Here is a 23225-nt window from a genome sequence, read left to right as displayed (position 1 = left end):
GTCAGACGTCCGGATAGCAACAGGAAGGTTGTTCCATAAGAACGGGGCAGCTACAGCAAACGCGCGGTCACCACGAGACTTCAGCCGAGAACGAGGTTGCTCCAGAAGAATTTGGGTAGCAGATCTAAGTGCTCTGACAGGAGTGTGTAACCTGAGAAGCTCATTGAGGTAGCTCGGCGCCAAGTTATTAATGGTTTTGTAGGTGAAAAGTAATATTTTAAATTGAATACGGTATTTAATTGGAAGCCAGTGCAAGCCAGCAAGAACAGGAGTGATGGAAGAAAACTTCCTGCTACCTGTCAAAAGGCGTGCCGCTGCATTCTGGACAATCTAACGAGAAGGGTGGAGGAAAGACCAATGTAAAGAGAGTTGCAGTAGTCCAACCTGGAAGTCACGAATGCGTGAATGAGTTTTTCCAGGTCAATGTGCGGAATATAGCGCTTAGCCTTAGAAATGAGGCGCAGCTGATTAAAACTAGACCTCACAACAGCAGACACTTGCTTGTCAAATTTAAGCGAGCTATCCAGTAGTATGCCCAAATTACTGGCATAATCAGAAGGAGAGCTAGCAAAAGGCATCAGAGCAGCACACAGTTGGTCGCGGGGGATTTTACTATCAAACACCACGATCTCCGTTTTCTTTTCGTTCAGGACAAGAGAATTACTCTTGAACCAACCTTTAACCTCACGCATGCATTCACGAAAATAGTGAAAAGACATAGCAAGATTGTCAGTAATCTCAAAATAAATCTGTATATCATCAGCATAGCAATGAAAGGCAATATTATACTTCTCAAAAATTGCCCCAAGAGGGAGCAGATATAGCGAAAAGAGAATAGGGCCTAATACAGATCATTGAGGCACACCACAGCGTACAGGTACCGAGGAAGATGAGAAGTTGCCCAAATTAACCGAAAAAGACCTGTCAGCAAGATAAGATTTAAACCAGTTGAGGGCAGTGCCTCTTATACCCACAGTATGCTCAAGTCTTAGTAGAAGAATGTTATGATCGACCATATCAAAAGCAGAGGAAAGGTCCAATAAGACCAGGACCACAGAGCGTCCAGAGTCAGTGCTTACAAATAGGTCATTGAGAACTCTAAGCAAGGCCGTTTCAGCGCTGTGCCGTGGCTTAAAGGCAGACTGAAATTTTGGTAGCAGACTGACGTAATATGACGAAGGTTTCAGGTATTTTACGAAACGCACGCGGCGCCCACAGGACATCAGAAGATCTGTCCGGTGGGTTTGATTCTCAGGTTCGTGTTTGGCTCGGTGCTCTTGTACTGTCAAGTACTCGTAATCCTTTAATAACAGCCATAACCCTACTTTAGGGACGGCACAAAAGTTTTAGTATTCAAAAACACTTAAAGTCCATAAAGCAGACGCACTGATTCTGCAGAATCCTAAACAGACTTTACCTAATTCATTAATCATCCCTTTAGTGTCACAGCTGGAAACAGCAGTCTGCTGGATAGTTTTATATCTAATAAAATATAAAGAAATGAACATTTTCAAATCAGCGGTTTGCAGAACAAAGAACAAAAATTTCCACACGAATCCTAGAAAGCAGCAGAAAGGACATAAAAACTGTACTGCAGTGGCGTAAATGTACAGTACTCCTCGCCTCTGTGCACGTTAATCTGAGCATGCTCAGCTGCGTGCATGAACGACGCTCTGCTCGTGTTTCCATTAAAGAAAAATTTATTCGATTTTAGCAAAGAGTGTGAAATTCAGAGCAAACAGAAGCAACAGTGTGAAGACAAAGAGTTTGTCTGCGTTTGCTCTCTCCGGCCGTCACATCGTCTAAAACAAGTCCTTAAAGAAGCTTCTTTATAGAGCCCGAGAAGTGAAAACACGTGAAGGTAACTGCATGTAGTGGCTTTTCCTTCCTTAAGTAGTCGTTCTGAATCCTGACTTGTAAATGAGGTGGTAGGAACAGACGTGCTTTTCCAGCATAAACCTTGTGTGCAGAGATGTGTTGTTCGAAATGAGCTCGTGGAAGCTGCTATGATGTCAAGCAGCTTGTTTGTTGGCGGTGGTTCATCACCTCGAGGCGCTCCAGCTTCCTCCCACAGTCCAAACACATGCATGGAGTTTCATTTGGCCCCCAGCCCTCCTCCTCCCCCTGCAGTGGGGATGCCATAATCTGCAGTTTGTTCTGTTAAAGGAAGCTTTTTCCGTGCTCTCAATCTGAAGTGTTTACAGCAGCTGTTCAACATCACACTGCTGGAATAAAAACTACTTCCTGTTTAGTTTTCTCTGCACGCAGAACGCTGTGTGCACTCACGATTGTGATCCAGATGAACTGATGCGTCCTTCTTCATCATCAATGTGCTTTGCTACAGGATCCGTGGGTACCTCAGTACAGTTCTGCTGGAGTAAGTGATGCATGGAGGCAACTTTACTGCAGCCACAGAAATCCTAAACCGGGAGAAAGAAAGCGACACCGCTGGATCACAGCAGCAAAACAGAAGGAAATAAGATGGATTTCATTTTTCATTCTATCGGACAGATTTGCTGCAAATATTTGTGATGCTGCAACCACGGGGTGACCTAATAATGCGCTGCAATAACAGTGCAGTAAAAGCAACATTCAGCATGAATTACTGCCTCCAAGATCCAGTGCGAGCTCGGGCAAGCGTTCAACAGCGAGGCCGTTCAGATGGACGACAGGAGGCTGAAGGAGAATCTGCTGTTGCGATAACAAATGACTCTTCTGATAGAAATTGCTGAGCACTGTGCAAAAGCTTGGGAGGACTCAGCTGCAGATGTATCCAGAGGAGAGATGCATCAGAACAAACTGCCCATGACGGTGAAGTCTGTGACAGCTGACTGTAGCACGTGCAGGAGAGCACAAACCACCCCAGCACACTGCAGCACGCAGGCATCGGTGTGACGCTCGCTGTGCGCACTGCTGAGAAACAGGCGCTGAGCTCCCCGTCAGTATGTGACTAATGGGTTACAGTGATGATGATGATGATGACGTCACCGGTAACATTTTCTACTGAAAGCAGAAAAAAGTAGAGACGTTAAGCAGAGGCTCAGCGTGCCTCTCTGTCTCTCCTCTACATCCATCCATCCTCACAGGTGATTGGATGCTTTACCTGGTCTTCACAATCAATAGCAAAGCTAATAATGAGAGCGGGCACAGCTGATAGACAGAAACAGCCTGGTGAGAATGGCAGTCCTCTCACTGCCTACCACTGACTACACAACACAGTCAGCCAAGGTTTCAGGTGAACCCACGGTGAAACCTGGCCCCACCCTATCATGGGATTTCCTGAGGTCAGAAGGCCCAGGATGTGAGTGGGCATCAAGGCGTCTGGGAAGGATCTTGTAGGCACCAGACGTCTGCTTTATATTTTTATTTACCATTGAGTTCACGTTTGTTTTATAATTCATAGATTTGTTGCATAATTCATCTTTTCAGGATTAATACATTTGAAAACGTATGTTGTGTTTACATAAAGTAATGATATGTCACTGTTTGGGACTGGAACCTAGAAAGCGATGCCTCTCACTTTAAGTATTTAAGTGCAATAGCAGCATGAAACCCTGTGTGAGGGGGAAGGGGAGGAGCATGGACAGAGAGGTTAGGGGTCTCGCGGTTTTCTGACCGTGTGCGCAGGTAGTTCTGGATAAATGCTAATTTTTGTGAACTTTCATGCTTATTTAGGAACGAGTTCATTGTTATGTCTTCAGTTTGTAAGAAATAAACAATCTTTAAGTCATAATGCAACTGGAAGCATTTCTTTTGGAAACCAGGAACACGCGTCAGCGTCACCTGGTCCAGCCCTAACTATATGCTTTAGCAAAAAGGAAAGTTTGAAGCCTAATCTTGAAAGTAGAGATAGTGTCTGTCTCCTGAATCCAAACTGGAAGCTGGTTCCACAGAAGAGGGGCCTGAAAACTGAAGGCTCTGCCTCCCATTCTACTTTAAATACTCTAGGAACAACAAGTAGGCCTGCAGTGCGAGAGCGAAGTGCTCTAATAGGGTGATATGGTACTACAAGGTCATTAAGATAAGATGGGGCCTGATTATTTAAGACCTTGTATGTGAGGAGCAGGAGTTTGAATTCTGGATTTAACAGGAAGCCAAAACAGGAGAAATCTGCTCTCTCTTTCTAGTCCCTGTCAGGACTCTTGCTGCAGCATTTTGGATTAGCTGAAGGCTTTTCAGGGAGTTTTTAGGACTTCCTGATAATAATGAATTACAGTCGTCCAGCCTGGAAGTAATAAATGCATGAACTAGTTTTTCAGCGTCACTCTGAGACAGGATATTTCTAACTTTAGAGATGTTGCACAAATGATTGTTGGGTTTTTCTCTGTATCTATGAAGCGCCTTGAGGCGACTTTTGTTGTGATTTGGCGCTATATAAATAAAATTGAATTGAATTGAATTGAAATGGAAGAAAGCAGTCTTACATATTTGTTTAATATGTGCGTTGAAGGACATGTGCTGGTCAAAAATGACTCCAAGGTTCCTCACAGCGTTACTGGAGGCCAAGGTAATGCCATCCAGATTATGAATCTGCTTAGATACCATATTTCTAAGATTTTCAGGGCCGAGTACAATAACCTCAGTTTGATCTGAATTAAGAAGCAGAAAGTTAGCGGCCATCCAGGTCTTTATGTCTTTAAGACATTCCTGCAGTTTAACTAATTGGTGTGTGTTATCTGGCTTCATGGACATATAGAGCTGGGTGTCATCTGCATAGCAGTGTAAATGTATGCTATGTCTTCTAATGATGCTGCCTAAGGGAAGCATGTATAATGTAAACAGAATTGGTCCTAGCACTGAACCCTGTGGAACTCCATAATTAACCTCAGTGTGTGAAGAGGACTCTCCATTTACATGCACAAACTGGAGTCTATTAGATAGATATGATACAAACCACTGCAGCACAGTACCTGTAACACCTACAGCATGTTCTAATCGCTCTAATAGGATATTATGGTCGACAGTATCGAACGCTGCACTGAGGTCTAGCAGGACAAGCACAGAGATGAGTCCACTGTCAGAGGCCATAAGAAGATCATTTGTAACCTTCACTAAAGCTGGTTCAGCGTGAGGAGACTGACAGCTGAGCCTGAGGTGGGATCTGTGTGGCAGCAGGTCCAGGGGCGGATCTAAGAAAGTTTCTTAGGGGGGCATGGAAATCAAATCAAAGCCTTTTTAAACACATATGTTACATATGGTTACAATGGTTCACATGCAGTAAATCTGCACGTTTGTGTAACTGAATTATTTTCTTTAGCCCACATAATGAAACACCTCAGTTACACGTGTGAGTTTGGATGTTATGTACTGTGTAGCCTGTATAATAAATAAATATGTAGCCCAGTAAAGCTACACAACATGGGGCGGTTCATTTACAAACACAAGTCTAACTGAAGCTTCACACTTTGTTTGTTAGAAAAAATCAGATTGTTGCTTAAATTTACACAAAATGTCAGAAATCTGCACCGTCATGAACAAAAAGCTCATTTTTCATGATTTGTTGGGTTCACCCTCTGGGGAGCACGACATAACCGCACACTTTTCACTACTTTGTGTTTCACCCTTACATCTTTTGTTACCTCGCCTTGTTTGGTATCATTCAGCTCAACCTCACGTGTCTGAATTTACACTGAGTTTTTCACTGACATACTGTAGTAACACAGCTGATCTGAAATCACACAAAAACATCAAATCCTAGTCATAGTTACATTCGCCTTACTGTAAAAACCACAAATATGTTTAGTGAATAATTTTACTAAAGTTGAAATGCAAATATAAACTGTCACATTTTAAAAACTATGCACACAACAATAAAGTTATATACAACTATTTATCTAAAAGTCAGTGCATCCCACAGGTTTTTGTACAAACATTTAAAACTACTGAAACTACAATGAGAGAACAAGCAGGTGTCACAATAAGATGCCGCACAAATTATTTGTGTCAGTGAACAAAATTAGTTTGTGGCCACGAGACAGAGGAGAACAGCACAGGGACAAAGCTGCAGGCCTGACAGCAGGAGGTGTATCACTGCTCCTGTTTCCACCTGGAGACAGTGTTTGCACTGCAGCCTTTGTCACATTCATTAGTGCCCTCACTGACACACAACAACCACTACACAACACATTAACTACACAAGACAATAGCTCGCTCAGTGCTTTTAAATTATTTGTTCTACTAAGTGAGAAAAGTTTACATCATCAATTCATGTTGGCAATAAAAGAGCGGGGGCACAAGGGTCTACAGGTCAATGAAACTGACGATGCTCTTACTGCTTTGTGCTTGTGTTCATGTTACTGTAGAAAGTCAGTGAAAGAAAAAATGTGTTAACCCCTGGACTAAAGAACAAATGCTCCAAGTGGGCGAGGTGCTAATTTTCAGATGGCAGGTCTACATCTAGAATCAAAATGAGCACAAACATCAACAACCAAAGTGAAGCATTAAGACAAAACAGAGCAATGTCACACAGGATCCACACATTTGGGCCACAAAATAGATGTAAATTGACTAAAGTAAGACACAAATCAGACAAAAACAGATGCAGCATGATCACAAACAGACACATGTTGGCTACATGTTGATGCTAAATGACTAAAATCACACGTGCAACACTTTCTACATATTTGACAACAGAAGAAAAACACAAACAAAGTTGGAATGTATTTTTAATTATTTTTAATTTTTATTTTATGCCAAATTAGATATTTGGCATAATCAAGCACCAAATCACAAAGTCTCCTCCCTGTTTGTACTGTAAGGTCAAAACCCTACAGTACTACAGAGAACCCCAACAATCAAATGATCCCCCTCTGAGCAAGCACGAGGCGACAGTGGGGAAGAAAAACTCCCTTTAACAGGAAGAAACTTCCAACGGAACCGGGCTCAGAAGGGGCGGCCATCCGCTGCGACCGGTTGGGGGGGATGGAAATCAAAAAGGAGACGAGATGGCGTGAACTACAGTTGTTAAAATTTGGATTTGGTGCTAAAATTCTGCTTCAAGATGTTAAAAGAAGCAGGGCGGCGGGGAAAAGCCAGGATGGTCATTTCAATCATCTCTGGCTTTAGTGAACCACCTAAAGGGTTTTCGCAGAGCTTTTCCCAACGCTGAAAAAAACCTGGAAACTTTGGACTTTTTGGGAGGACTGGGGATGACTCCGAGGAGCATTTTTAGATGCTTTATCAGAACCTCATCAAAAGACGCATCCTTTGCCATCGCAGCCTTTAACACATCGTCTGGGGAGCCAAACTCCTTGATGAGGCATTTGGCCATTTTCTTGATGAACTTTTTCTTGTCATTCATCAGACTTGTGGCAGACTCTGTGCTGCTGAGTTCAGGCTGCATCAGATCTCTCAGACGCTTGAGGACCGCGTCTGGTTCTTTTGTAGTACATGCTGCCCTGGCAAAAAAGTGCTGAGTTTCAGGTTTTGATTTTCTGATGACTCTCATCATGAGGATAACGGCGAGGTCACTGGACATTTTCTCAGCATCAGAAGATGACACTGATCCAGACCTCATCTCTGACATGTCAGAGGAATCCTTGGGTGAGCCTGAAACACTGGCAGAGCGTTTTTGGGGAGAAATGCTCCCAGATGTTGGTGTCTGATCAGGTGACTGATCAGGTACCAGAGAGCATTTTTCTGGGGTACTGCTCCCAGACTTTGGTGACTGATCAGACGACTGATCAGACACCTGATCAGGCGACTGATCAGGTGTCTGATCAGGTACCAGACAGCATTTTTCTGGGGTACTGCTCCCAGACTTTGGTGACTGATCAGACGACTGATCAGACACCTGATCAGTCGTCTGATCAGGTGTCTGATCAGCTGCCAGACAGCATTTTTCTGGGGTAATGCTCCCAGATTTTGGTGTCTGATCAGGTGTCTGATCAGCTGCCAGACAGCATTTTTCTGGGGTAATGCTCCCAGATTTTGGTGTTACAGGTATTGGAACAGATTCTCTTCCACTGCCATCTGAATCAGTGCTGGTTTCCTTTGTTGGGGTCCTCGTTCTTTTAATAATGTTCTGGATGTCTTCCACAGCCACAGAAATTTTGTCCTCAATCAGTTGATCTTCGTCTTCGTGCTCCACCCAGAGTAAAAGCTTTTGTACAAACTTTTCTACTGCGTCTTCTACGAGCACATAGAGGACTTCAGCAGAAAAGGGGTGCTTTGATCCATGTGCTGGTTGTGGAGTCCTGGAGATGACGGTGTCAGACAGGGATCTACCCATTACAGGTTCGGGGACTTGATACAGTCGATCCGTCATAAGTAGATCAAACATTTTTGCCGTTAACTCCACAGTGAAATCTCTGGTTCCCCCACCAGTTCTAAAGTTTTCCACTGTTTTGTGGATGATGAAGACTTTTTCTTTCTTTGTTAATTTCTCATATAACTCATTAACGTCTGACCTGATCGCGTCAAAGTCGACGGGAGAGGAACGTATGTAACGGAGGTGTGTGTTTTGGCTGGAAACCGTACTTTTATCAGAGGGCACTGTGTCACCTTTGGGGCACTTGCAAATGTTTTTCAGACAAACAAGAAATTTTCTGTTTGCCTCCATTACTTTTCTCAGCTCTTTTTTCATTGTTTCAAATTGTTTTCTGGCAAACATGGAAAAGCGCTGTTTGCGTGCTTTGAGCCGGGAGTGAGAGGTGGATTGCAAACATCTGGAGAAGAAGTCTCTCAGCTTGTTGGTAATTAATCCTGCATTAAAGGCAGGACACCTCTCACAGGGCTCTTCGCTGCTTACATCCATGTTGCCAATGATCTCATTAACGATGTCAGCTGCAACCACTTCTACTGGGGTTGCAGCCCGGAAACTTTGGCTTCCTGCGGCTCGTTTTGTTTCGTCCTTTTCTGTTAGAGTTTCTTCCTCGTCCTCATCTTTATCTGTCATCTCTCCATCTGAGCTCCTTGATGACAGAATCACAGAAATCTCTGTGATTGCTGATTGCACGGACATCTTTGAATCCGTACTTTCTGTACCGGAATCAGAGCCGCTCGACACGCACCGGCAGCGCAGCTCACGTGCGTGCCTTTTAAGGCACGAGGCAGTGTGGCAAACCATGCGGTGCAGCTTTTTAATATTACTGCATTTGCCGCTGACATAAACGGCGGGGTCTTGCGGGAGATCGGGGCTTTCTCTAATGAGTTTGACCGTTGAGCTGACCTTTTCGGAGATCTCTTCCTCAACCATCCGTGTCAGCTCGTCAGTGCTCTCATGTCGCTGTTCCGGGACGTTAAGAGCGCTGGCGATGGAGGCTGAGATGGAGTCTCCGAGGGACGGGCTTATTTTCCCCGCACCTAAAGGCTCCGGATCTTCCTTCATCATGCCATCCTGAATAACAGGAAGGGCATTTTTGAGGATTGTGCTAGAGGCGATCTGAATGATTTCACAAATCATATCAGCGAGCACCGCTCGGACGCCTGAGTCGCATGTGCCACTTTCTATCATGCTCCACTCAGCTCCAGAGAGCCTTTCGAAGCACCTGTTGATAGGTGGCATAATCTGGTCTGGTGTGACCACGACTGTATTTTCATTTTCGCTGCGTGTTGACATGGTTGTATCGCACACTAGATTTTCTGGGTTTGAGAGAACCGCTGGATAATTTCCTTGTTTGGGAGAACGCCGACTGTTGAACATTCGCAAACAGATGAGCAGTGATGTTTCTGTGTGAGAGCCGCTATTTAAAGCTTCCCCTGCCTGTGACGTGGCTGTGACGATCAAAGCAGAAGCGAATTCCTTTGATCTGCCAGTGACGCCGCACAGAACGCACGAGCACACGGATAGAAGCCGCGCCCTCACCATATCCCAGGATTCACTGCGAGTCAACGGTTGAAGAAAAATGGCGGACGGCCGAAGTGAAGCGCAGAAATACCGTCTTCAAAGTAAGCGCTGGGCTTTTATCCCACTTCAAATATACCGCGGAACAAATGTTAGCATAATGAAAAGTCTTAAAGTCACATTTAGCGACCCTTCGGCTAAGTTACGTGACGTTAGTGAGGTCGCGTTTAACGCGCTCTTTGCTCCGTTAGTTCGTTCAGGTTTCTGCCGAAGCTCCGTCTGTTTGTCGCTGTGAAGCCAAACGTACTTAAACGGTTCAGGAAACACCGAGCAGACGGTTGAGCAAATATCTGGCCCGCGAACTGCGGTGAGGACGCAGACTCAAGCATGCTGTGCTGCAGTTTGTCCTTAAAGAGCTCTCATCCTGTATAAAGCACTAATAATGAGACAGACAGTAGATGGAGAAGTCCTCCTGCTGTTGTTGTCAGGCTTATATCAAACAACCTGAGTCTGTCACCTTTGTTATAAAGACCAACACTCTGCAGGATCCTGTCCTGTTTCTCTCTGATTCAAACACATAAAGTGTGTCTTTGTGATGATAAGAGAAAACTGTGTTTTCATCCTGCAAGTTCACACATATTTGATGAACTTCTGCTGCTTTTGTTGCTGACTGCTGTGGTTGATTTCCTTCTGCAGGTGTCCAGAGTCAGAAGAGCCTGAGAAGGTGAGAGGAGACGGAGGCTCTCCACCCCTGATGAGACACCAGGACAGATCCAGGACAGTGTGTGAGGAAGAGGAGGAGGAAGAGGAGCCAGCAGCAGCTGAGAGATGCAGAGGAGAGCAGACAGCTCTCTGTAGTTGAGGGACTGCTAAAAACATTGAAAACACTTTTATATTTGCTTCCTGTATCTGCAGAAGTATCTCCAACACAAACTGTAACAGCTGCATACAGGAACCACTCACTGCTGTTTGTCCTGCAGGATCTGACAGGGAACCAAGGAAAAATAAGGGAACCACAGACAACTTTGATAATGCTTTGATTTATCCAGAATATATTTAGTTCAAATATTGTTTTCATCACAGTGGGATTGTGCTGGTTTCAGTGGGGAAAGTGTGCAGCTCATTTAAACACAAAGTTGTCCCTTCATAAAGTGTGTCAGTATTTTATAAAGATGTCATGTTTCTGTATCATCTCTCTGCTGTTAGAGCCTCCAAACATCAGCCTGTTTAATGCTCTCATATCTGCAACATCTTAAGTAAATTATACTGCACAGTTTTGTCATCAATAAGAGAATATTTACTGCATCAGTTTGTCTTCATTTCATCTGAAACGCACACGGATCGAATCTCTGACTTTATTTTTGGGATATTGCCCTTAAATATAACTAAAGCTTTCACACAGGGCTCATAAATGATACGAAATAGAAATAAATACCTTGAATTTTGACTGAAATGTCATATTTGATTCCACCACTGAGCTTTCTTTGTCCAGAATCAGAATGGGTTTTATTTCCAAATGTTGAGCAGCTTTACAACATTAGGAAATTGCTGCGGTACTTAGTGCAAAACATACTGTCAGACAACGCTGAAAGAAACCAAAAATGAAAAGTGCTAAGTAGATATATACATGATAGCAGGTGGTGATCAGTGCAAACATGGAGTGATGCAGTGAACAGTGTAGGGTCACTGTGTTCTGTGTGTATCTAGGAAATATCAATGATGTCACTCCTGTTACGTTTGTACCATCAAACTGAAATGAGACTAGTGTCAGCAGCTACACTAGCAAACTGTTTTACTAAACTTAGCATCATTGTTGTCTAAGGCGACTCAGCGCATGGCTGTAATGTTCTCCCATCTCACGCAGCTGAAACGACAGTTTTCACATAGAAAACAGTTTAACTCAGAACTGGGTACTTTTGTGTTGAATCGTTTTCATGATGTCTGTTTGTCGGCTGCGCTCGCACAGGATGGAAATACAGGTTTAAAAAGACCTCGAGTCCTTTTTCATGTACTCGTGGTGGCTGCAATTACTCAAACCTTCAAAACACAAAACTAAAATGTTGCCAACTGATTGTTAAAGAGAATAATCCAAAGCAGACTTCAGGTTTACCATCATTGCTGATCTTCTCTTGATCTTACACATAATCAGATATGAGACCGAGTGCTCTGTCATGTGGATAGTAAAGTTTTCTGAGTCCTCACAAGAAGAAAATCTAAAGGTTTCCATCGAATGAAACTAAAGACTGAAAATAAATAGAGGAGCGCTCTCTCCTTCCTCGGCACCGCCGCCGTCGAGCAGAACAGACCCACGCTGACTCCCGGCAAAGGTGGACTTCTCCGTCACCACGGGCAACGAGCTGGCTGCCGTGGCAACACCGTTCACCGTGTGATCACTGCAACAGCAGCAAAACAGAAGGAAATAAGATGGATTTCATTTTTCATTCTATCGGACAGATTTGCTGCAAATATTTGTGATGCTGCAACCACGGGGTGACCTAATAATGCGCTGCAATAACAGTGCAGTAAAAGCAACATTCAGCATGAATTACTGCCTCCAAGATCCAGTGCGAGCTCGGGCAAGCGTTCAACAGCGAGGCCGTTCAGATGGACGACAGGAGGCTGAAGGAGAATCTGCTGTTGCGATAACAAATGACTCTTCTGATAGAAATTGCTGAGCACTGTGCAAAAGCTTGGGAGGACTCAGCTGCAGATGTATCCAGAGGAGAGATGCATCAGAACAAACTGCCCATGACGGTGAAGTCTGTGACAGCTGACTGTAGCACGTGCAGGAGAGCACAAACCACCCCAGCACACTGCAGCACGCAGGCATCGGTGTGACGCTCGCTGTGCGCACTGCTGAGAAACAGGCGCTGAGCTCCCCGTCAGTATGTGACTAATGGGTTACAGTGATGATGATGATGATGACGTCACCGGTAACATTTTCTACTGAAAGCAGAAAAAAGTAGAGACGTTAAGCAGAGGCTCAGCGTGCCTCTCTGTCTCTCCTCTACATCCATCCATCCTCACAGGTGATTGGATGCTTTACCTGGTCTTCACAATCAATAGCAAAGCTAATAATGAGAGCGGGCACAGCTGATAGACAGAAACAGCCTGGTGAGAATGGCAGTCCTCTCACTGCCTACCACTGACTACACAACACAGTCAGCCAAGGTTTCAGGTGAACCCACGGTGAAACCTGGCCCCACCCTATCATGGGATTTCCTGAGGTCAGAAGGCCCAGGATGTGAGTGGGCATCAAGGCGTCTGGGAAGGATCTTGTAGGCACCAGACGTCTGCTTTATATTTTTATTTACCATTGAGTTCACGTTTGTTTTATAATTCATAGATTTGTTGCATAATTCATCTTTTCAGGATTAATACATTTGAAAACGTATGTTGTGTTTACATAAAGTAATGATATGTCACTGTTTGGGACTGGAACCTAGAAAGCGATGCCTCTCACTTTAAGTATTTAAGTGCAATAGCAGCATGAAACCCTGTGTGAGGGGGAAGGGGAGGAGCATGGACAGAGAGGTTAGGGGTCTCGCGGTTTTCTGACCGTGTGCGCAGGTAGTTCTGGATAAATGCTAATTTTTGTGAACTTTCATGCTTATTTAGGAACGAGTTCATTGTTATGTCTTCAGTTTGTAAGAAATAAACAATCTTTAAGTCATAATGCAACTGGAAGCATTTCTTTTGGAAACCAGGAACACGCGTCAGCGTCACCTGGTCCAGCCCTAACTATATGCTTTAGCAAAAAGGAAAGTTTGAAGCCTAATCTTGAAAGTAGAGATAGTTTCTGTCTCCCGAATCCAAACTGGAAGCTGGTTCCACAGAAGAGGGGCCTGAAAACTGAAGGCTCTGCCTCCCATTCTACTTTTAAATACTCTAGGAACAACAAGTAGGCCTGCAGAGTGAGAGCGAAGTGCTCTAATAGGGTGATATGGTACTACAAGGTCATTAAGATAAGATGGGGCCTGATTATTTAAGACCTTGTATGTGAGGAGCAGGAGTTTGAATTCTGGATTTAACAGGAAGCCAAAACAGGAGAAATCTGCTCTCTCCTTCTAGTCCCTGTCAGTACTCTTGCTGCAGCATTTTGGATTAGCTGAAGGCTTTTCAGGGAGTTTTTAGGACTTCCTGATAATAATGAATTACAGTCGTCCAGCCTGGAAGTAATAAATGCATGAACTAGTTTTTCAGCGTCACTCTGAGACAGGATATTTCTAACTTTAGAGATGTTGCACAAATGGAAGAAAGCAGTCTTACATATTTGTTTAATATGTGCGTTGAAGGACATGTCCTGGTCAAACATGACTCCAAGGTTCCTCACAGCGTTACTGGAGGCCAAGGTAATGCCATCCAGAGGAAGAATCTGCTTAGATACCATATTTCTAAGATTTTCAGGGCCGAGTACAATAACCTCAGTTTGATCTGAATTAAGAAGCAGAAAGTTAGCGGCCATCCAGGTCTTTATGTCTTTAAGACATTCCTGCAGTTTAACTAATTGGTGTGTGTTATCTGGCTTCATGGACAGATAGAGCTGGGTGTCATCTGCATAGCAGTGTAAATGTATGCTATGTCTTCTAATGATGCTGCCTAAGGGAAGCATGTATAATGTAAACAGAATTGGTCCTAGCACTGAACCCTGTGGAACTCCATAATTAACCTCAGTGTGTGAAGAGGACTCTCCATTTACATGCACAAACTGGAGTCTATTAGATAGATATGATACAAACCACTGCAGCACAGTACCTGTAACACCTACAGCATGTTCTAATCGCTCTAATAGGATATTATGGTCGACAGTATCGAACGCTGCACTGAGGTCTAGCAGGACAAGCACAGAGATGAGTCCACTGTCAGAGGCCATAAGAAGATCATTTGTAACCTTCACTAAAGCTGGTTCAGCGTGAGGAGACTGACAGCTGAGCCTGAGGTGGGATCTGTGTGGCAGCAGGTCCAGGGGCGGATCTAAGAAAGTTTCTTAGGGGGGCATGGAAATCAAATCAAAGCCTTTTTAAACACATATGTTACATATGGTTACAATGGTTCACATGCAGTAAATCTGCACGTTTGTGTAACTGAATTATTTTCTTTAGCCCACATAATGAAACACCTCAGTTACACGTGTGAGTTTGGATGTTATGTACTGTGTAGCCTGTATAATAAATAAATATGTAGCCCAGTAAAGCTACACAACATGGGGCGGTTCATTTACAAACACAAGTCTAACTGAAGCTTCACACTTTGTTTGTTAGAAAAAATCAGATTGTTGCTTAAATTTACACAAAATGTCAGAAATCTGCACCGTCATGAACAAAAAGCTCATTTTTCATGATTTGTTGGGTTCACCCTCTGGGGAGCACGACATAACCGCACACTTTTCACTACTTTGTGTTTCACCCTTACATCTTTTGTTACCTCGCCTTGTTTGGTATCATTCAGCTCAACCTCACGTGTCTGAATTTACACTGAGTTTTTCACTGACATACTGTAGTAACACAGCTGATCTGAAATCACACAAAAACATCAAATCCTAGTCATAGTTACATTCGCCTTACTGTAAAAACCACAAATATGTTTAGTGAATAATTTTACTAAAGTTGAAATGCAAATATAAACTGTCACATTTTAAAAACTATGCACACAACAATAAAGTTATATACAACTATTTATCTAAAAGTCAGTGCATCCCACAGGTTTTTGTACAAACATTTAAAACTACTGAAACTACAATGAGAGAACAAGCAGGTGTCACAATAAGATGCCGCACAAATTATTTGTGTCAGTGAACAAAATTAGTTTGTGGCCACGAGACAGAGGAGAACAGCACAGGGACAAAGCTGCAGGCCTGACAGCAGGAGGTGTATCACTGCTCCTGTTTCCACCTGGAGACAGTGTTTGCACTGCAGCCTTTGTCACATTCATTAGTGCCCTCACTGACACACAACAACCACTACACAACACATTAACTACACAAGACAATAGCTCGCTCAGTGCTTTTAAATTATTTGTTCTACTAAGTGAGAAAAGTTTACATCATCAATTCATGTTGGCAATAAAAGAGCGGGGGCACAAGGGTCTACAGGTCAATGAAACTGACGATGCTCTTACTGCTTTGTGCTTGTGTTCATGTTACTGTAGAAAGTCAGTGAAAGAAAAAATGTGTTAACCCCTGGACGAAAGAACAAATGCTCCAAGTGGGCGAGGTGCTAATTTTCAGATGGCAGGTCTACATCTAGAATCAAAATGAGCACAAACATCAACAACCAAAGTGAAGCATTAACACAAAACAGAGCAATGTCACACAGGATCCACACATTTGGGCCACAAAATAGATGTAAATTGACTAAAGTAAGACACAAATCAGACAAAAACAGATGCAGCATGATCACAAACAGACACATGTTGGCTACATGTTGATGCTAAATGACTAAAATCACACGTGCAACACTTTCTACATATTTGACAACAGAAGAAAAACACAAACAAAGTTGGAATGTATTTTTAATTATTTTTAATTTTTATTTTATGCCAAATTAGATATTTGGCATAATCAAGCACCAAATCACAAAGTCTCCTCCCTGTTTGTACTGTAAGGTCAAAACCCTACAGTACTACAGAGAACCCCAACAATCAAATGATCCCCCTCTGAGCAAGCACGAGGCGACAGTGGGGAAGAAAAACTCCCTTTAACAGGAAGAAACTTCCAACGGAACCGGGCTCAGAAGGGGCGGCCATCCGCTGCGACCGGTTGGGGGGGGATGGAAATCAAAAAGGAGACGAGATGGCGTGAACTACAGGTGTTAAAATTTGGATTTGGTGCTAAAATTCTGCTTCAAGATGTTAAAAGAAGCAGGGCGGCGGGGAAAAGCCAGGATGGTCATTTCAATCATCTCTGGCTTTAGTGAACCACCTAAAGGGTTTTCGCAGAGCTTTTCCCAACGCTGAAAAAAACCTGGAAACTTTGGACTTTTTGGGAGGACTGGGGATGACTCCGAGGAGCATTTTTAGATGCTTTATCAGAACCTCATCAAAAGACGCATCCTTTGCCATCGCAGCCTTTAACACATCGTCTGGGGAGCCAAACTCCTTGATGAGGCATTTGGCCATTTTCTTGATGAACTTTTTCTTGTCATTCATCAGACTTGTGGCAGACTCTGTGCTGCTGAGTTCAGGCTGCATCAGATCTCTCAGACGCTTGAGGACCGCGTCTGGTTCTTTTGTAGTACATGCTGCCCTGGCAAAAAAGTGCTGAGTTTCAGGTTTTGATTTTCTGATGACTCTCATCATGAGGATAACGGCGAGGTCACTGGACATTTTCTCAGCATCAGAAGATGACACTGATACAGACCTCATCTCTGACATGTCAGAGGAATCCTTGGGTGAGCCTGAAACACTGGCAGAGCGTTTTTGGGGAGAAATGCTCCCAGATGTTGGTGTCTGATCAGGTGACTGATCAGGTACCAGACAGCATTTTTCTGGGGTACTGCTCCCAGATTTTGGTGATTGATCAGACGACTGATCAGACACCTGATCAGTCGCCTGATCAGGTGTCTGATCAGGTACCAGAGAGCATTTTTCTGGGGTACTGCTCCCAGATTTTGGTGACTGATCAGTTGTCTGATCAGGTGTCTGATCAGCTGCCAGACAGCATTTTTCTGGGGTAATGCTCCCAGATTTTGGTGACTGATCAGTCGCCTGATCAGGTGTCTGATCAGGTACCAGAGAGCATTTTTCTGGGGTACTGCTCCCAGATTTTGGTGTCTGATCAGGTGTCTGATCAGCTGCCAGACAGCATTTTTCTGGGGTAATGCTCCCAGATTTTGGTGTTACAGGTATTGGAACAGATTCTCTTCCACTGCCATCTGAATCTGTGCTGGTTTCCTTTGTTGGGGTCCTCGTTCTTTTAATAATGTTCTGGATGTCTTCCACAGCCACAGAAATTTTGTCCTCAATCAGTTGATCTTCGTCTTCGTGCTCCACCCAGAGTAAAAGCTTTTGTACAAACTTTTCTACTGCGTCTTCTACGAGCACATAGAGGACTTCAGCAGAAAAGGGGTGCTTTGATCCATGTGCTGGTTGTGGAGTCCTGGAGATGACGGTGTCAGACAGGGATCTACCCATTACAGGTTCGGGGACTTGATACAGTCGATCCGTCATAAGTAGATCAAGCATTTTTGCCGTTAACTCCACAGTGAAATCTCTGGTTCCCCCACCAGTTCTAAAGTTTTCCACTGTTTTGTGGATGATGAAGACTTTTTCTTTCTTTGTTAATTTCTCATATAACTCATTAACGTCTGACCTGATCGCGTCAAAGTCGACGGGAGAGGAACGTATGTAACGGAGGTGTGTGTTTTGGCTGGAAACCGTACTTTTATCAGAGGGCACTGTGTCACCTTTGGGGCACTTGCAAATGTTTTTCAGACAAACAAGAAATTTTCTGTTTGCCTCCATTACTTTTCTCAGCTCTTTTTTCATTGTTTCAAATTGTTTTCTGGCAAACATGGAAAAGCGCTGTTTGCGTGCTTTGAGCCGGGAGTGAGAGGTGGATTGCAAACATCTGGAGAAGAAGTCTCTCAGCTTGTTGGTAATTAATCCTGCATTAAAGGCAGGACACCTCTCACAGGGCTCTTCGCTGCTTACATCCATGTTGCCAATGATCTCATTAACGATGTCAGCTGCAACCACTTCTACTGGGGTTGCAGCCCGGAAACTTTGGCTTCCTGCGGCTCGTTTTGTTTCGTCCTTTTCTGTTAGAGTTTCTTCCTCGTCCTCATCTTTATCTGTCATCTCTCCATCTGAGCTCCTTGATGACAGAATCACAGAAATCTCTGTGATTGCTGATTGCACGGACATCTTTGAATCCGTACTTTCTGTACCGGAATCAGAGCCGCTCGACACGCACCGGCAGCGCAGCTCACGTGCGTGCCTTTTAAGGCACGAGGCAGTGTGGCAAACCATGCGGTGCAGCTTTTTAATATTACTGCATTTGCCGCTGACATAAACGGCGGGGTCTTGCGGGAGATCGGGGCTTTCTCTAATGAGTTTGACCGTTGAGCTGACCTTTTCGGAGATCTCTTCCTCAACCATCCGTGTCAGCTCGTCAGTGCTCTCATGTCGCTGTTCCGGGACGTTAAGAGCGCTGGCGATGGAGGCTGAGATGGAGTCTCCGAGGGACGGGCTTATTTTCCCCGCACCTAAAGGCTCCGGATCTTCCTTCATCATGCCATCCTGAATAACAGGAAGGGCATTTTTGAGGATTGTGCTAGAGGCGATCTGAATGATTTCACAAATCATATCAGCGAGCACCGCTCGGACGCCTGAGTCGCATGTGCCACTTTCTATCATGCTCCACTCAGCTCCAGAGAGCCTTTCGAAGCACCTGTTGATAGGTGGCATAATCTGGTCTGGTGTGACCACGACTGTATTTTCATTTTCGCTGCGTGTTGACATGGTTGTATCGCACACTAGATTTTCTGGGTTTGAGAGAACCGCTGGATAATTTCCTTGTTTGGGAGAACGCCGACTGTTGAACATTCGCAAACAGATGAGCAGTGATGTTTCTGTGTGAGAGCCGCTATTTAAAGCTTCCCCTGCCTGTGACGTGGCTGTGACGATCAAAGCAGAAGCGAATTCCTTTGATCTGCCAGTGACGCCGCACAGAACGCACGAGCACACGGATAGAAGCCGCGCCCTCACCATATCCCAGGATTCACTGCGAGTCAACGGTTGAAGAAAAATGGCGGACGGCCGAAGTGAAGCGCAGAAATACCGTCTTCAAAGTAAGCGCTGGGCTTTTATCCCACTTCAAATATACCGCGGAACAAATGTTAGCATAATGAAAAGTCTTAAAGTCACATTTAGCGACCCTTCGGCTAAGTTACGTGACGTTAGTGAGGTCGCGTTTAACGCGCTCTTTGCTCCGTTAGTTCGTTCAGGTTTCTGCCGAAGCTCCGTCTGTTTGTCGCTGTGAAGCCAAACGTACTTAAACGGTTCAGGAAACACCGAGCAGACGGTTGAGCAAATATCTGGCCCGCGAACTGCGGTGAGGACGCAGACTCAAGCATGCTGTGCTGCAGTTTGTCCTTAAAGAGCTCTCATCCTGTATAAAGCACTAATAATGAGACAGACAGTAGATGGAGAAGTCCTCCTGCTGTTGTTGTCAGGCTTATATCAAACAACCTGAGTCTGTCACCTTTGTTATAAAGACCAACACTCTGCAGGATCCTGTCCTGTTTCTCTCTGATTCAAACACATAAAGTGTGTCTTTGTGATGATAAGAGAAAACTGTGTTTTCATCCTGCAAGTTCACACATATTTGATGAACTTCTGCTGCTTTTGTTGCTGACTGCTGTGGTTGATTTCCTTCTGCAGGTGTCCAGAGTCAGAAGAGCCTGAGAAGGTGAGAGGAGACGGAGGCTCTCCACCCCTGATGAGACACCAGGACAGATCCAGGACAGTGTGTGAGGAAGAGGAGGAGGAAGAGGAGCCAGCAGCAGCTGAGAGATGCAGAGGAGAGCAGACAGCTCTCTGTAGTTGAGGGACTGCTAAAAACATTGAAAACACTTTTATATTTGCTTCCTGTATCTGCAGAAGTATCTCCAACACAAACTGTAACAGCTGCATACAGGAACCACTCACTGCTGTTTGTCCTGCAGGATCTGACAGGGAACCAAGGAAAAATAAGGGAACCACAGACAACTTTGATAATGCTTTGATTTATCCAGAATATATTTAGTTCAAATATTGTTTTCATCACAGTGGGATTGTGCTGGTTTCAGTGGGGAAAGTGTGCAGCTCATTTAAACACAAAGTTGTCCCTTCATAAAGTGTGTCAGTATTTTATGAAGATGTCATGTTTCTGTATCATCTCTCTGCTGTTAGAGCCTCCAAACATCAGCCTGTTTAATGCTCTCATATCTGCAACATCTTAAGTAAATTATACTGCACAGTTTTGTCATCAATAAGAGAATATTTACTGCATCAGTTTGTCTTCATTTCATCTGAAACGCACACGGATCGAATCTCTGACTTTATTTTTGGGATATTGCCCTTAAATATAACTAAAGCTTTCACACAGGGCTCATAAATGATACGAAATAGAAATAAATACCTTGAATTTTGACTGAAATGTCATATTTGATTCCACCACTGAGCTTTCTTTGTCCAGAATCAGAATGGGTTTTATTTCCAAATGTTGAGCAGCTTTACAACATTAGGAAATTGCTGCGGTACTTAGTGCAAAACATACTGTCAGACAACGCTGAAAGAAACCAAAAATGAAAAGTGCTAAGTAGATATATACATGATAGCAGGTGGTGATCAGTGCAAACATGGAGTGATGCAGTGAACAGTGTAGGGTCACTGTGTTCTGTGTGTATCTAGGAAATATCAATGATGTCACTCCTGTTACGTTTGTACCATCAAACTGAAATGAGACTAGTGTCAGCAGCTACACTAGCAAACTGTTTTACTAAACTTAGCATCATTGTTGTCTAAGGCGACTCAGCGCATGGCTGTAATGTTCTCCCATCTCACGCAGCTGAAACGACAGTTTTCACATAGAAAACAGTTTAACTCAGAACTGGGTACTTTTGTGTTGAATCGTTTTCATGATGTCTGTTTGTCGGCTGCGCTCGCACAGGATGGAAATACAGGTTTAAAAAGACCTCGAGTCCTTTTTCATGTACTCGTGGTGGCTGCAATTACTCAAACCTTCAAAACACAAAACTAAAATGTTGCCAACTGATTGTTAAAGAGAATAATCCAAAGCAGACTTCAGGTTTACCATCATTGCTGATCTTCTCTTGATCTTACACATAATCAGATATGAGACCGAGTGCTCTGTCATGTGGATAGTAAAGTTTTCTGAGTCCTCACAAGAAGAAAATCTAAAGGTTTCCATCGAATGAAACTAAAGACTGAAAATAAATAGAGGAGCGCTCTCTCCTTCCTCGGCACCGCCGCCGTCGAGCAGAACAGACCCACGCTGACTCCCGGCAAAGGTGGACTTCTCCGTCACCACGGGCAACGAGCTGGCTGCCGTGGCAACACCGTTCACCGTGTGATCACTGCAACAGCAGCAAAACAGAAGGAAATAAGATGGATTTCATTTTTCATTCTATCGGACAGATTTGCTGCAAATATTTGTGATGCTGCAACCACGGGGTGACCTAATAATGCGCTGCAATAACAGTGCAGTAAAAGCAACATTCAGCATGAATTACTGCCTCCAAGATCCAGTGCGAGCTCGGGCAAGCGTTCAACAGCGAGGCCGTTCAGATGGACGACAGGAGGCTGAAGGAGAATCTGCTGTTGCGATAACAAATGACTCTTCTGATAGAAATTGCTGAGCACTGTGCAAAAGCTTGGGAGGACTCAGCTGCAGATGTATCCAGAGGAGAGATGCATCAGAACAAACTGCCCATGACGGTGAAGTCTGTGACAGCTGACTGTAGCACGTGCAGGAGAGCACAAACCACCCCAGCACACTGCAGCACGCAGGCATCGGTGTGACGCTCGCTGTGCGCACTGCTGAGAAACAGGCGCTGAGCTCCCCGTCAGTATGTGACTAATGGGTTACAGTGATGATGATGATGATGACGTCACCGGTAACATTTTCTACTGAAAGCAGAAAAAAGTAGAGACGTTAAGCAGAGGCTCAGCGTGCCTCTCTGTCTCTCCTCTACATCCATCCATCCTCACAGGTGATTGGATGCTTTACCTGGTCTTCACAATCAATAGCAAAGCTAATAATGAGAGCGGGCACAGCTGATAGACAGAAACAGCCTGGTGAGAATGGCAGTCCTCTCACTGCCTACCACTGACTACACAACACAGTCAGCCAAGGTTTCAGGTGAACCCACGGTGAAACCTGGCCCCACCCTATCATGGGATTTCCTGAGGTCAGAAGGCCCAGGATGTGAGTGGGCATCAAGGCGTCTGGGAAGGATCTTGTAGGCACCAGACGTCTGCTTTATATTTTTATTTACCATTGAGTTCACGTTTGTTTTATAATTCATAGATTTGTTGCATAATTCATCTTTTCAGGATTAATACATTTGAAAACGTATGTTGTGTTTACATAAAGTAATGATATGTCACTGTTTGGGACTGGAACCTAGAAAGCGATGCCTCTCACTTTAAGTATTTAAGTGCAATAGCAGCATGAAACCCTGTGTGAGGGGGAAGGGGAGGAGCATGGACAGAGAGGTTAGGGGTCTCGCGGTTTTCTGACCGTGTGCGCAGGTAGTTCTGGATAAATGCTAATTTTTGTGAACTTTCATGCTTATTTAGGAACGAGTTCATTGTTATGTCTTCAGTTTGTAAGAAATAAACAATCTTTAAGTCATAATGCAACTGGAAGCATTTCTTTTGGAAACCAGGAACACGCGTCAGCGTCACCTGGTCCAGCCCTAACTATATGCTTTAGCAA

General features: G+C 44.1%; 2 protein-coding genes across 2 annotated transcripts; both read right to left on the bottom strand.

Moving 5' to 3' along the window:
* Positions 1-7045: 7045 nt before the first annotated feature.
* LOC146378476 (uncharacterized) lies at positions 7046-12873 on the bottom strand. Its single transcript, XM_084942669.1, has one exon. The coding sequence runs from the start codon at positions 9806-9808 to the stop codon at positions 7046-7048; it is 2763 nt and encodes a 920-aa protein (XP_084798795.1). The 5' UTR covers positions 9809-12873.
* Positions 12874-12981: 108 nt separating this feature from the next.
* LOC146378475 (uncharacterized) lies at positions 12982-23143 on the bottom strand. The gene has a single exon (XM_084944601.1). It carries the CDS (start codon positions 19490-19492, stop codon positions 16676-16678), a length of 2817 nt encoding a protein of 938 aa, XP_084800727.1. The 5' UTR covers positions 19493-23143; the 3' UTR covers positions 12982-16675.
* Positions 23144-23225: the final 82 nt, after the last annotated feature.

This window comes from Perissodus microlepis, chromosome 11 (genome assembly GCF_051167445.1).
Source record: "Perissodus microlepis isolate ML-2025 ecotype Zambia chromosome 11, ASM5116744v1, whole genome shotgun sequence".
In the NCBI taxonomy this organism is placed as follows: domain Eukaryota; kingdom Metazoa; phylum Chordata; class Actinopteri; order Cichliformes; family Cichlidae; genus Perissodus; species Perissodus microlepis.
Note: the sequence above shows the minus strand (reverse complement) of the source record. Positions and strands in the feature narration are given on the sequence as shown.

Bases quoted from the DNA above. Each gene is read 5' to 3' on its own strand.
- LOC146378476 (XM_084942669.1), bottom strand. From the start codon at position 9,808: ATGGTGAGGGCGCGGCTTCTATCCGTGTGCTCGTGCGTTCTGTGCGGC.
- LOC146378475 (XM_084944601.1), bottom strand. From the start codon at position 19,492: ATGGTGAGGGCGCGGCTTCTATCCGTGTGCTCGTGCGTTCTGTGCGGC.